Source organism: Amphimedon queenslandica, unplaced genomic scaffold (assembly GCF_000090795.2).
Source record: "Amphimedon queenslandica unplaced genomic scaffold, v1.1 AMPQUscaffold_13404, whole genome shotgun sequence".
Classification (NCBI taxonomy): Eukaryota; Metazoa; Porifera; class Demospongiae; order Haplosclerida; family Niphatidae; genus Amphimedon; species Amphimedon queenslandica.
This window is the reverse complement of record NW_003546360.1, coordinates 70518-83416: the sequence shown is the minus strand read 5'-3', so window position 1 is coordinate 83416 and position 12899 is coordinate 70518. Positions and strand designations below refer to the sequence as shown.

Here is a 12899-nt window from a genome sequence, read left to right as displayed (position 1 = left end):
CATTATCTTCTATTTTTATTTTCTTTGGCACTTGAACATCATTAGTGGATTTATGTCAAATATCAGTAGATTGGGTGGTTGAAACCTCGCAACAGAACAGTAATTTTTTTACACGGCTCAAAAGAGCTGTGTTAGGACTAACAAATTGAAGTGTGCATGGAACTTCTAGGCCCCCTTGAATTAAATCTACAGAATATCTTTGTCCTCCTGCCACTGTACATTGAATTGTTCCTCCTCTTTGGATAAACAATGAAGCTGTGGAGCTGATTAGTCTCGGAAGATGCCCAATTGTCTGGATTTCTCCTGGTTTTGTAACACAAACTGCAAGCAAGTCATGTAAGTTGTCCTCTTCCCTTTCACAGCTTAAAATCTTCCCAATCACTGGTGTCCACACTGTCTTGTAGATGTGGTGCCCCCTGACACAACAGTCCATCTCAAACATTGCATCCGCCATGTTTCAATTAAAATGGGTGTGTTAAATTATTATTAAAATAAAAAATCATGAAAATATTTTTCATGGAATTTAAAATTTCCCCATAATTTTCATAAATCACGAAATTTTAAGCCTCGAAAATTGTTGGCTATACGGTACTTCTCCCTCCATTGTTTGCTGCAATATTATGCCATTTTCAATAAAGTAGCATCTTGTTTTTAATTGTTTTTAATTGAGTTTTTTATTACCGCAAGTAACTGTAGCCATAAATATGTTATGACATACTGTATATGCCTGGTCCAATTGAACACCTGTCACGAATATATTTTAACTACCATAAGCTTACTATTGTTTGAGTCTACCAGGGTTGTTGTAATTATTTAAAGACAGTAATCATTATGATTGCAATTATTTGATCATTGGCAATGTAATGATTTGAATTGGCATTAGCTTTTACCATTGACCGAATCAATCTTAGAATCACAATTACTTTGAATGATTTGTAATAAAGTTAGTAATTTAATTTGATAGCATTTAGTTTATGGAGATTTCAAAGTTTCTTGAGTAAGATGATAACAGTCAATATGTCACGTCGCAAAGTGAGGAGACTGTGATTATGTGTCATGTTTCACTGTTTACTCTTTAAGTCCATTTTTTTCATGGGCTCCCATGTACAGTAACTATACAGTATACAATGATTACCTTATTTACCTAATTAGATTACTTGTTGTTTTATTTATGTATTACAATTAAATAGCATAATCCTTATAATTAAAATTACAATTAGAATGAGCTAATGATTGCTAATGATTGTTAATCCTATTTTGTAATGATTAAATTAGAATTACAACAACCCCGGCATCTACTTTAATTTAGTAATATCGGCAGAGAATCACTAATGTTAGTTTTTTAACTAAATGCTTTTAATAAGCACTGAACACTGAAGAATGTAGAATAATGTTTAAGGAAGTAAACTATTATCATAGTTACCCAACCCTTGTGTGGGCGTGAAGCGAGGGTAAGGCAGTCGTCCTGTCTGTGTGTGTGTGTTTGCTTGACCTCCACTTTTGACCTGACACTGCTTTCTTGTGAAATCCTAAAGAGTTTTATAATCAACATTGGCTCTAGAAAAAGTTATTTTTTGTAGGGCTGAAACGAATAGTGAGATATTCGAATATTCGTTCGTTAAAGCAATATTCGAATAGTTTTTTTCCTATTCGAACTATTCGCCTAATAAAATTATTAATGGTTATTGCAAAAAATTATTGACCATGCCCACCGTGTGTCACCTGCACCAGCTGCTTCTTAGTCTGTTTCTTGGTCTGTTTACTTACCAACTCGCTAAATACTGATGCTGTGGCCAGAGAAAGTGGTTCTCAATCTCAAAAAAGCCCTCTTTGTTATCACTTTGAAAAGTTTAACACCAAAAAGGTAGTTTATAATCATTCAGCAATAACAGTTCAATTATTCGAATATTCGTTCGTTTAGCATGCCAATTATTTGAATAGTGAAAAGTACTATTCGTTTCAGCCCTAATTTTTTGTCTGGAAAATGATTGACTTGTCTTTCCCAAGTTAGAAAAAGCTCACAATGTTGCCAAATGCAGTCGGTACAAGTATATTTCGTTTGTAGTTGAAGCTAAAAGCAGCAAGACAAATGAAACAATAGAACAAAGCCTCGTTTTTAATTAATATGTAAGAAATTGCTTCAATTGTCTTCATTTTAAAAACATAATAGGCCAATCATTTATACCTTGTGAGTTTAAACTAGGCTCTCTTCTCCAACAGTAGCAGACAGAGTCTTTAAATTTCAAAGACTCAATATGAAAATAGAGCCTAACAAATGTATGTTAAACTGTTGAAATTCGATGAAGCTTTCTTCACCACTTATGGCCAAGTGCCACCATTACTGTGTGAGCAGGTGGAGCATGGCTTGATTGAGCCACACCTTCATTGCAGCCACACCTTTACATTGTTGCAGCAGTGCAGCAAACATTGGGAAGGGTTCCTTTTTGTCTCAGAACTTCCACTGAGTTTTATTCTCACTTCATGCATTTATTCTAACCAAACAAACTACATGTAATACAGATTGTGGCAAGGTTACTCACTTTAGTGCTTTTGTTATAGTAAATAAGTTACAGGCATCAAGTTCTTAGTTATTTTTTTGCATGAATAAAGAAGATTCTGTATTTGAACGCTTATTGCTGCTGTAGCTGACCATTTGTGGCTGTTATTTGCTTAAAACTTCCATTTTTATAGCCACCATTTTACTTCCTGCTAAATTAACAACCATTATAATGAATAGTAATTATTTTGGTGGCTATTGTTTCAATTAATATAGCTAAATTTTTACACACAAATAATTGTAGGCTCAGGTAGGTGCATGTATGAATATTTTTACCCAAAATACATGTAGTAACCTGCAGTTATTTGAGGTAACTCCAAAATGCATATAGTTTGTTGATGGTTTTAAGTTTTATAGCACCTTGAACTTTTTTATTTTTACTTTTACTAATAAATAATCAACCGTCTTATCTGTGAAATATGATAGTTCATTTTATTATTAATGTTTGTTTAGGAAATGCCGCGTTCTTCGTCTCAGATGCATCAAATTTTAAGTCAAGCTCCTGTTTATAATATGCCTGTGGCGAGAGCTAATGTAGGGAAGCCATTTGTTTCACCTGGTACGTTAAAATTTTTGCAATTAGTTGTATTTCTTACCTTTTTAGATCCTATGAAGCCATTTTCTAATAGTATTGATTTTAACCATACTAATACTACTGCTGCAGCAGCAAATGTATCTCGTTCTAGTGCAGTTTCTTCTGTATCGTTGACTCAGCGCATGCAGTCAACTAGTACATGTATTTCTTCACTATCTAGTGAAACATTTCTGCAAACTGTAAGTTGCTAATCCCTTGTTTAACACCCATATAACTTATAACACTAAAGAACACACAAATCTTTTCATTATTGTAATGTGTGGAAAGTATCTTGCTCTACAGTACAATATTTAAGGGCATTAATTTTTTGTAGTTTTGTAATAATTTTTTTTATTTGTGGGATTAATTTTTGTGTTTTTGTGGTTCACATGCATTTTGTGCACATTCTGTTTATGCACACTGAGTATTTGTACTGTATTAATTCAGTGTCTTTCAATTCTACGACAAATTCTTAGAAATACTTCATGAGATTGATACCTAAACAGTAAGTATGATTAATGCCTCTTCAAAATAGCCCCCACTTTTGCTCCATGAAAGTGATCCAGATCTTATTCACAAAATTATATTGACTGGTTTGGATTGTAAATAAAGATTTAATGGAGTATAAATTGACTGGTTTTATTACAAATCACTAAAAATTAAATTGACTGAAAAGATTACACAAAATATATAGGCATCCAACCTGTTTGTTTGTTGTATGTACATGTCAAAACCACAATAGAATTGTAACAATTACCACACTAATAGCTCTAAAATATCAGGAAAGAGAAGATTATATATAAAAGTAGTCAAGGTAGTACAACTAGACGCACATTACTATTATTACAAATTATAAACACAATATTAATTACTATAATAATGATACTCCCACTTAATTCACATTGAGTTATTATAAGAAAGATCTATACAGCATTTCTTAATCAAAGTATGACCGTGGAGAGCCTCAAAGTTTCCTTTTTACATTAGCTTGGTTAGTAAATCTGCAATTATATCTTCACTAGGACAGTAATGTATTGCAATCACAATTGCTTCTTAATTAAAGTGATAGTGTAGCATACTGTCATTTCTCTAAAAATTTTTCATCACTGTTTTGGGGCAGGTAATTTTGAGAACAAAATTTTAGACGTCAAACAGACACAATTAAGCCTAAATAATTATTTTTGATGAATTTAGAGGCAGCATGGTGGTGCGTGAGTGCATCATGAAAGTCTGCCAAGTTGCTATTTACCTGCCACTCCATTGCCATTGAAGATGAACATAAAGAATCCTGACGAAATTAGATCATGTTGTAAGGATAATTTTTGTGATCAACATTTAGACTACTTTAGGTACTATTTCTCCCAAATAATTATTTATTTTCGAAATTAGAGTGCTGAATTTTTGAAGAAATTACTGTATGTCTGTGTTTGTTCCTCTTGTAAGCAATATGATTTGTTATGATAGCAATTGCCCTCCGATTATCTTTATTTATAATAATGGGACCAGATGGGACTGCAGATTGTTTAAGAGTCATCTAAGCCACATTGCTTTTTGAGCAAAGGTACTTAGTGCGGCGTACATTGTACTCAGCCATTGAACTGAACAATGCAATTAGAGTTTACTTCTTACGAGCCTTAGCAACGAATTGGTACCCTCTTCTAGTTGAAATAAGTTACCAGGTTTAGTAGAATGGCGATCATCATTTTCCTCTTCCCAGTCTGCATTTGAGCACCCTATGGGACTACAACCTCACTGAGATTATAGAAACTTTAATACTAGATCACTTGTTCCTTTCAAGTAAGTAGCACTGGATTCGTTTAGCACCTGTCAACTGTATCTGTGATGGCTTAGAATTGATCTGTCTGGCCTTGTGGCTATAGCCACATACAATAAACTGTTAACGATAGACTGATACTCTGTAAGTTCAACTGGAAGTCTTTCATGATCTTGTGTCAATTTTACATTGAAGTCATCAGGGATAGACATTGTCTTACAATTAGAGGGGCCAAACTTCTCAGTTACATTAATTATGCATATTGCTTATGATGCATAGTGATTTCTTTTCTCTGTCACATTCAATGCTGATTCCTAGACAATTGCGATGTTCACTCAAGTCTTTTGTATTGAAACTCTCCACTACTGACTACACATTTCTTTAAACTATTCGTTTCCTCTTTGTCTTAGTAGTAGCTATTGGCTTGTGTCAAATGAATGCATGTGGATCAGTATGACTCAGAATAAACCAGATTTTGTATATGCTGACTAATAGTGGCATTCCAGCATCCAGATGACGTACTGTTCAGCCCAGATACAGGCAGTGTCCCATAATAGACCGCTAGATTTGTGAATAACGAATCACACGAATATCAGTGTGAGATACAGTGTTCACCTACATATAATAATGGGCCACCATTTGGGACGTCAAAATTTAATGAAGACTTGATGGTGATACATGTAAAGTAGAGATGTATGATAGACAATAAGAACTCGTTTAAAATTTTCGTTGCTGCAAAAATTTCTAAGAAAGGGATGTGTCCTACCAAGAGTGGATAAGGAGGAGGGGAGAGTGTCTAACTGCCCTATGCTGCTAGTGATATGTGCGCGTAGAAGTCTTTCACAGTTTGTTTAGCACCTTCTTCGACCTGTTTAAACATCAACAGCCATGATAGTAAATGGGTGTGTTTTTAATAACCTATATGGTGCACCCACCCACACGTGTAGTCACGATGTTTCAAGAGGAAGAGTCAGAACTACACAATCCAGATGATCATGACTGTTACAACAGATTGAGAGCATCTAATCTTGATGAGCGCCATGCCACTATACCTAAGCGCCCTAAAGCATCAAAAAAGAGGAGATGGAGCCAAGAGTCAGAAGCCTCTGCTCCAGTGAACTCAGATCTGTAATATTTCATTTTTAAGATCAACAGCAGTTAACAGCCCGTCTCAAAAGTACATGTACCACATATTCTTTCACTTCTATTATTATCCTTACTCTTGATGTTGTGGGTCCCAAGGGACCAGACTAAAGGAGGATGATCATTGATCAAGAGCTTTTCATGTGTCAATAACAAACATGGTTTGTGTGCTTGTAAACTACAAATCTCTTCAGAGTGGTACAAAGTGACTGGTACAACAAGGTGAGGTCAAATTCTGTTTCCAAGGTCCCTGGTCCAGGCTCTTGCTGCTCAGTTCAGCAGCCATTTTTATATTACAGTTAACTTAAGTACACGCCCAACTATGGCTTCAGTGCAGTTATCACTTATTGTGCTAAATAAGGTATGCGGGAATGTACAAATAATAACCATGAAACTTCTACGCGCACATATCACTAGCAGCATAGGGCAGTTAGACACTCTCCCCTCCTCCTTATCCACTCTTGGTCCTACCAAGCATAATATAAAACAGATTGAGTCCAGTGTGCATTAGTTTCTTTACTGTAATTTGCTTTTTGCTTCAGCTCATTGGTGCTCCATAGTAACTTTCCGTCCATGGAACTTGTTTGTGTTGTAACTTGTTGTTGCAACTTACTGATGCATTTCCAGTGTTTTATCAGTCATTTCCTCAGTACAATTTTCATTTCTGTCAATAACATGAAGTTTGATCTAAAATTACAAGTCATTTGTGTTTATTAATTATTATAAACTCACTACTTTAGACTTCTGTGACATTTCCTTTGAGTATTGATGACTTATGTGCCAATTACTAGCATTATCAGATGTTTTTGAGAAGTATGACAACTCCTACAGGAACACATGACTCACATACATGGGAAAATTATTTATCATTGTTAAATGATCAACATTAGATGGCAATAAAAAATGAATTTGTAATTCTGATACATGTAGATGGTAAATAGGCTTATGATCATCGCTTAGTCCTGACTGGTCTACCCTCTCTCTAACAGCATAGTAATGGAAGCCGTGAAATGATATAGTCTGCTGAACCAGCTTCACTTATCTTCTGATGTTTTTATCAAGATTATTTCCTACTATTTTGAAACCACTCCTTGTGTTACAATCATTGTCATCTAAATGTACACACACATATTCAATGTGTAAAGAATCCAGTTTAATCATCAACTAACTATCATATTGTTTATTTTCTGTAAAGCTATTACCGTATAGTGCTTTATTTTGGTGGCACTTTATTTTGGCGATTTTGCTGTAAGAAGCGGTTTTTAATTTGGCAATTTTTGTCCACACGTGCATTACTGAGCATGCGGATTGATAATTGGCAGTTTTAATATTGGCAATTCTGCTTGCAAGCCGCCAATCGCCAAAATAAAACTCTGTCAAATTAAAGCGCTATAAGGTATCATGATCTAAAGAATCGCCTAGATGTACATACATAATAAATTCATTTTTTGCCCCTATAATGTTGGTAGATATGTCATACCTTTAAAATCAGAATAACGTAGTGCAGCAATTGACTCATTTAATGCTATACTGTTGGATTCGGTATTAACAAGATGGTTCATTCTTCATCATAATTACATGTGCTTTCATCAGGGTCTTCAGCTTCACTTTCACTTTGATCAGATTTGTTACAATTATATTCATAAACAACTGGTACTTGACAATGTGTGTTGAGTAGGTAGTTACTTATATTTGAATCCTACATATAAAACCATTTCAGGAACTAATCCTGTCATCTAAGACAACACTTCATGATTGTACTTGCTGCCAAGCAATGTCAGAAAGTTGTGAGCAGCAGAGCTACCAACACAAAACGTTACTTTACTTAAGTGGTTGTAGACTTAAATGCCACTTGAAATAATTATAGTAACAAAGTACAAAAATTACCTTGGTACCACAGTGTCTAGCATAATATAATCATTGATATCATTTTCTGAAAGAGTAACATTGAGCCTTTTTAAAAATGACTTTTTGAGGCATTCCATTGGTTGAAGTGATCAGGTTTGACTAAGACGTACTGACTACCATAGCAGCAAGAGAAAGCTCTGAGTGATTTTGAGGCATGAAAAGCTTGTGTTTCACCATCAGCATGGTCAACTAAATATTCTGTTCCGTCAATGTACCACCACAACAGACATTACATCATGTATTACTGTAAATCTGATAATTTTAGTGACCATTATAGTTAACGTTTTCAGAAAAGGCAAGGCTTTAATGTCCATTTATGTTAACAAAAATGTATTCATCAAAAAATCAATTATCAAAAAACTCAGAAATTTCAATTTTATCAAAAGGTTTTTTAAGAGTTGCTTGTTTGTCAGACAATGTTGTATAGTTGGTTTCAGTTGAGTTTGACCGGATGTTTTCATCATCAAAACGTCACGTGTAGCCCCACCCACACGCAAATAAAATGGCTAAAAATTTCATTATGCTCCTTTCTTCTTGCTGTAACTTGTTTATTACCCTATTTTGGTCACTACTAGCCCTGCAATTGACATGAAGGATCTTTGTGCTTGCTATTACCTGAAGAAAAAATCGAGAGATGCAAAATTTCAACGGAGTTTCTGATCGGCAATGGTGAAGACAAATAACGAAGGCTTAGAGATGTACAGCAGACTGAGTGAGACTTCTTTCTGGAGTGCAAAGTCTTCTTGTTCAATTATATCTTGGCCTAGAGTGCTCCTTTTGCTTTATTTGATTTTTAAATAATAAAAACATGATTATTGACATATTTAATGAGATGCAAATGATATTCACGAAGCTTCACGTCATGAAACATCATGGCGGCTCCCTTTCATGTTGACCGGAAGAACTTTTTGAGAACCTTCCAGAGTACCTAGAGACTCCAAAATTGGTACAGATTTTCGGAAGAACCCGTTTGGCAACTATACCAAGTGTCAAGTTGCTAGCATAATTAATAGAGAAGTTATAAGGGTGGGTCAGTGGTCAAACTCAACTGAAACCAACTATAATAGCTGAAATCACCCAATTGGCATGCAATGGCTTTATCACTGAAGCCCGAAGATCCACTTAAATATCACTGACAGACTGTCCTTCATCCATGGCTGCTCTTACATCGTCAGAATACCATCTTGAAAATGAGGCTTTCATTAACTGTTTGAAGTCTCCATTTATTCGTACATCCAATGGTTGCAGCTCTCCAGTGCAACTTGCAGGCACTAATATTTGATGTATATAGTTAGCTCTTATTTTTGACAAGACCTCATTAGAATGATGAGCAGCAAATACATCGAACAGAGCTAAAGCACGTTGGTCATCTGCTAGTTCCAACTCCTGCCTAGTTTCTACAACATAAGGAATAAGGACTGTGTCAAGATATTCAATCATTGTTTCTGTTGTGCTCCAGTGACTCTCACTGTGGGTCACATTCCACTTAGTAGGAAAGGTTATTTTAGGGTGACAACCAACAGTCTTCCTCTGGTAAATTAATTGAGGTGGAAGAAGGGTTCCTGAAGCTGTAACTGCCAATAAAACTGTGGTTTCCCTTTTATCTTCTTTTCCTATCACTGGGACTTGAGATGAACCTTGTTCAGCCATGGTCCAACAGCTGCCTGGTACCAACTGGAACTCGTTTGGTCCCAATTAATTAATAACTTGGAAAGTATGTGATGAATTGTGACTCCTTTGATTCTCCTCAAAAAGGCAAGTTTTAGAGCAGGTAAATTAGGTGGGACTTTTCTTGCTGCCTTAGTGGCCTTCCTCTTGACAAAATTTCTACGATGTAAAAATGACTGATCCCATTTTTTTGCAAGCTCTAGAGAGCCACCGTGCTCCTTCAGCAAGCTTGGATTCTTTTGTGATATGATACCTTTTGCTGCTGCTATAACTATATTAGGCCTAGTACACAATATCATGCGTTGCAACAGGAAGAGCACCGGAAGTGCTGTACAAACGCTGCGAGTTAACGCATGAGTTGACCAAAGTTCAACTCTTGCGTTATTGACGTGCGTGCCATTGGTTTGTACAGCACTTCCGGTTGCAAGGCTGATATTGTGTACTAGGCCTTACAGTTCACTATCCCTCCTGCTTCACGTAGCTTCCTGATATAAACAGCAACTTGATCGTCTAAATCCTTGCCAATCAATAATGGTCTCCCTGAAGAACCGTGAGGTAGGCTCGTGATAGCATCTGTATATGTAGTCCTTAAGTGAGAGAGATACTTGCTTTTGAAATTTCTGACTGTTGCCTCAGAAATTTCATAGCCGAAATGAGTGAAAAACTTCCTAACTGCTGCTTTGTTGCCATTTACAGAAGCATATTTGGCGATCTTCAAGCAAGTAGGACCGTAATAATGGTGGTATTCCCCTTTCTTCCGTTTGCTCTTTGCCAAGGCACGAATGACTTCACTGTTAGCAGAGCTAGTGCTTTCATCTCCATCTGAAGTGTCAGGCAGGAAAGGTAAGCTGTTAATTGATGAGAGAGAACCAGTAGCAGGAACCAGCCAACGACGAATATTGGCAGACATTACTTGATTGAGCACAACGTGTTCTTTATGTTCTGCACATTCGCAAATTGCATTAACCCACCATAAATATTAACGTATATTAACATTAACAAAAAAGAGATAATCGTTAAATTCGTTAATATTAATGGTTCATTAACTTCAGCAAATTTACAGGAAACATCCATTTACCATTTATTTACATCTACAATGATAAAAATATCATCTATCTACTTGTATGTCTGCTTTTCATTTTCGTCTATCTTCCTCTACTATGCATATGTTTTCGTGTATCTACAGTAATAGATCAATTTGATAAGTTTTATTTTATTGAAAATTATTAGTTCAGTAAAGAGAGGAACAGAAAAGAAGAAAAATGTAAGAAATATTTAAATATTTTTACATTTAACTCTAGTAGTAAATGTACGCAGAAACAGCTACTTAAATAATAGAAGTTCTTCCAGGTTTTTTCTGCTTAGTCTTGTTCTTTTTTGGTTCAGTATGATGCCAGCCTTGAAAAATAGTCTCTCCACTGGGGCAGAGCTTGATGGGACATATAGTAACTCAAATGCCAGTGTTGTTAAAGAGAATTGTTTCTTACTGACCGGAAGACAATAGGTTTTACTTTTACTGTCGGAGTATCAAGGTACTCTTGAAGCTGAACATCTAAAGAGTTTATTGTCTCTTGTGAATATGACTGAGAAGCACTAGAACAATAATCCATTAATCTGTACCTTTTTTAGAAGGAATGAGTGAAGGGGAAGGAGACTTGACTTGTTGTGCTCTCACTGGAAGTAATGACTTGTTTTTTTTACCAAACTTGATAAATATACAAAATGTTTTCCAGGACATGTCTTGTCGGTAAACTTAAGCTTAATATTTGGATCAAGATCTGTTGCAGCTTGATGAATACTTAAATGAAGAACATAAAAGAATCTACATTGTAAGCTGTTCAGTAGTCACTGAATAAGTGCGTTGATAGGAGGAGTTGTTTGTTCAATATTATTCAGAGCATTTTCAAGTGAATCAATAACAGGAATTACACATTCAGCTGTAGGCTTTTCCTCAGATTGTGTTGCTTAGGAAGAGTACTGCATGATATCTACTACTTGGGAAAGGTTGTCCTTGTCATTTGTAGAAGAAATCATTTCAAATATTAACTTGATTGAGACCAAGATTAATGTCATTAAAATGTTTTAAAATATGTTTATGCAGCTGTAGGTAAGAATTCCATCTCGTATCATTTGCAGCTGGAATTCTAGCAGTTAAGAAGTAATGAAAATGGCTAGATTTACGAGACAGAGAACATATCAACTTGGCTTCACTGAATGCTGACTGCACCCTTCGATAATTCATTAATTCTTTGTAACCATCATGAACGACCAGATGTAGTTGATGGCAAGCACATCCAATCCAACCTTCAAAAAATATTAGTTTTGGTCCAGATGATCATCTTCTTCTTCATTTGCTTGATCTTCACTACATACTCCATCAGTAGCTATACAGCCTGTGCTAATGAATGCACATTTCATATTTGCTGCATTGTCAGTTACTACTTGAAAACACTTCACTTAGCAGCGGTCAAGTTCGTCTTCAAAGCGATTGCGTATGTTGTCAGACATATGTGGTGGGGGTACCTCTCTGAAAAAAAAGCATGTTTCATTTAATTTCTTGGCCATAAACATAATGAATCGTATAGCCCATAAAACTATGATTGTCTTGGCCACTCCAAAAGTCTACAGTTACACTGGGCCTGTGATTATACTCTGAAACTTCTTTAGCAAGCTATTGCCGATCCTCATCATATAAGCAATCAAGTTTCACTTGATACCCACTCGAGTAACTGGTTTGAACCTTGGTTCAATATTATATAGAAACTTCCTAAACCACACTTGCTCAGCAATCTGTGTAGGCAAACCTCCAGAACCAATTACATTCCTCACAAGAGAGGTTAAAATTTGATCTTGATTTCTAAATTCTCTACTCGTAGTGATAGAACAGCTAGACTGAGTCAAAGTAGTCTGTCTTTCCTCTTGTTCTTTTCGTTTACTCTCGATCAGCTCCTGATGTTCCCGTAGCTTAACTTCATGAGCATTTTTGTAAATGTTTTAGAAGGTTCCCTTTACTTTATGTACTTGTATTCCTGATCATTACAGAGCTTGCACTTAGCCTTACACTCTTTAGAAGTAGGTGGCTTCAGAGAGGGCAACACAAAGAACTCTTTATTAGTAACGCGGTAGCATTACTAAGTAGGATTCACCCCATTTCAAAATGGCTGCCACGACTTATGCAGCCTTGCTATACCGGGAAAACGAGCTCCTATACTTACCAGACTTCTTAGAGGACCTTATCTTGACCTGAGGATTCCATTAGTACCACTAGCGTGTCT

At 35.8% G+C, this 12899-nt stretch overlaps 1 protein-coding gene across 2 annotated transcripts in view; it reads left to right on the top strand.

Annotated features, from left to right (window-relative positions):
• LOC100634358 (helicase domino-like) overlaps window positions 1–12899 on the top strand; it is an 85481-nt gene that overhangs the window by 54232 nt on the left and 18350 nt on the right. For both annotated transcript variants that reach the window (XM_019996604.1, XM_019996603.1), the window contains 2 exons: window positions 3011–3116; window positions 3162–3331. In XM_019996604.1, coding sequence (XP_019852163.1) covers window positions 3011–3116; window positions 3162–3331 — 276 coding nt within the window. The remainder of the gene's footprint in view (window positions 1–3010; window positions 3117–3161; window positions 3332–12899) is intronic.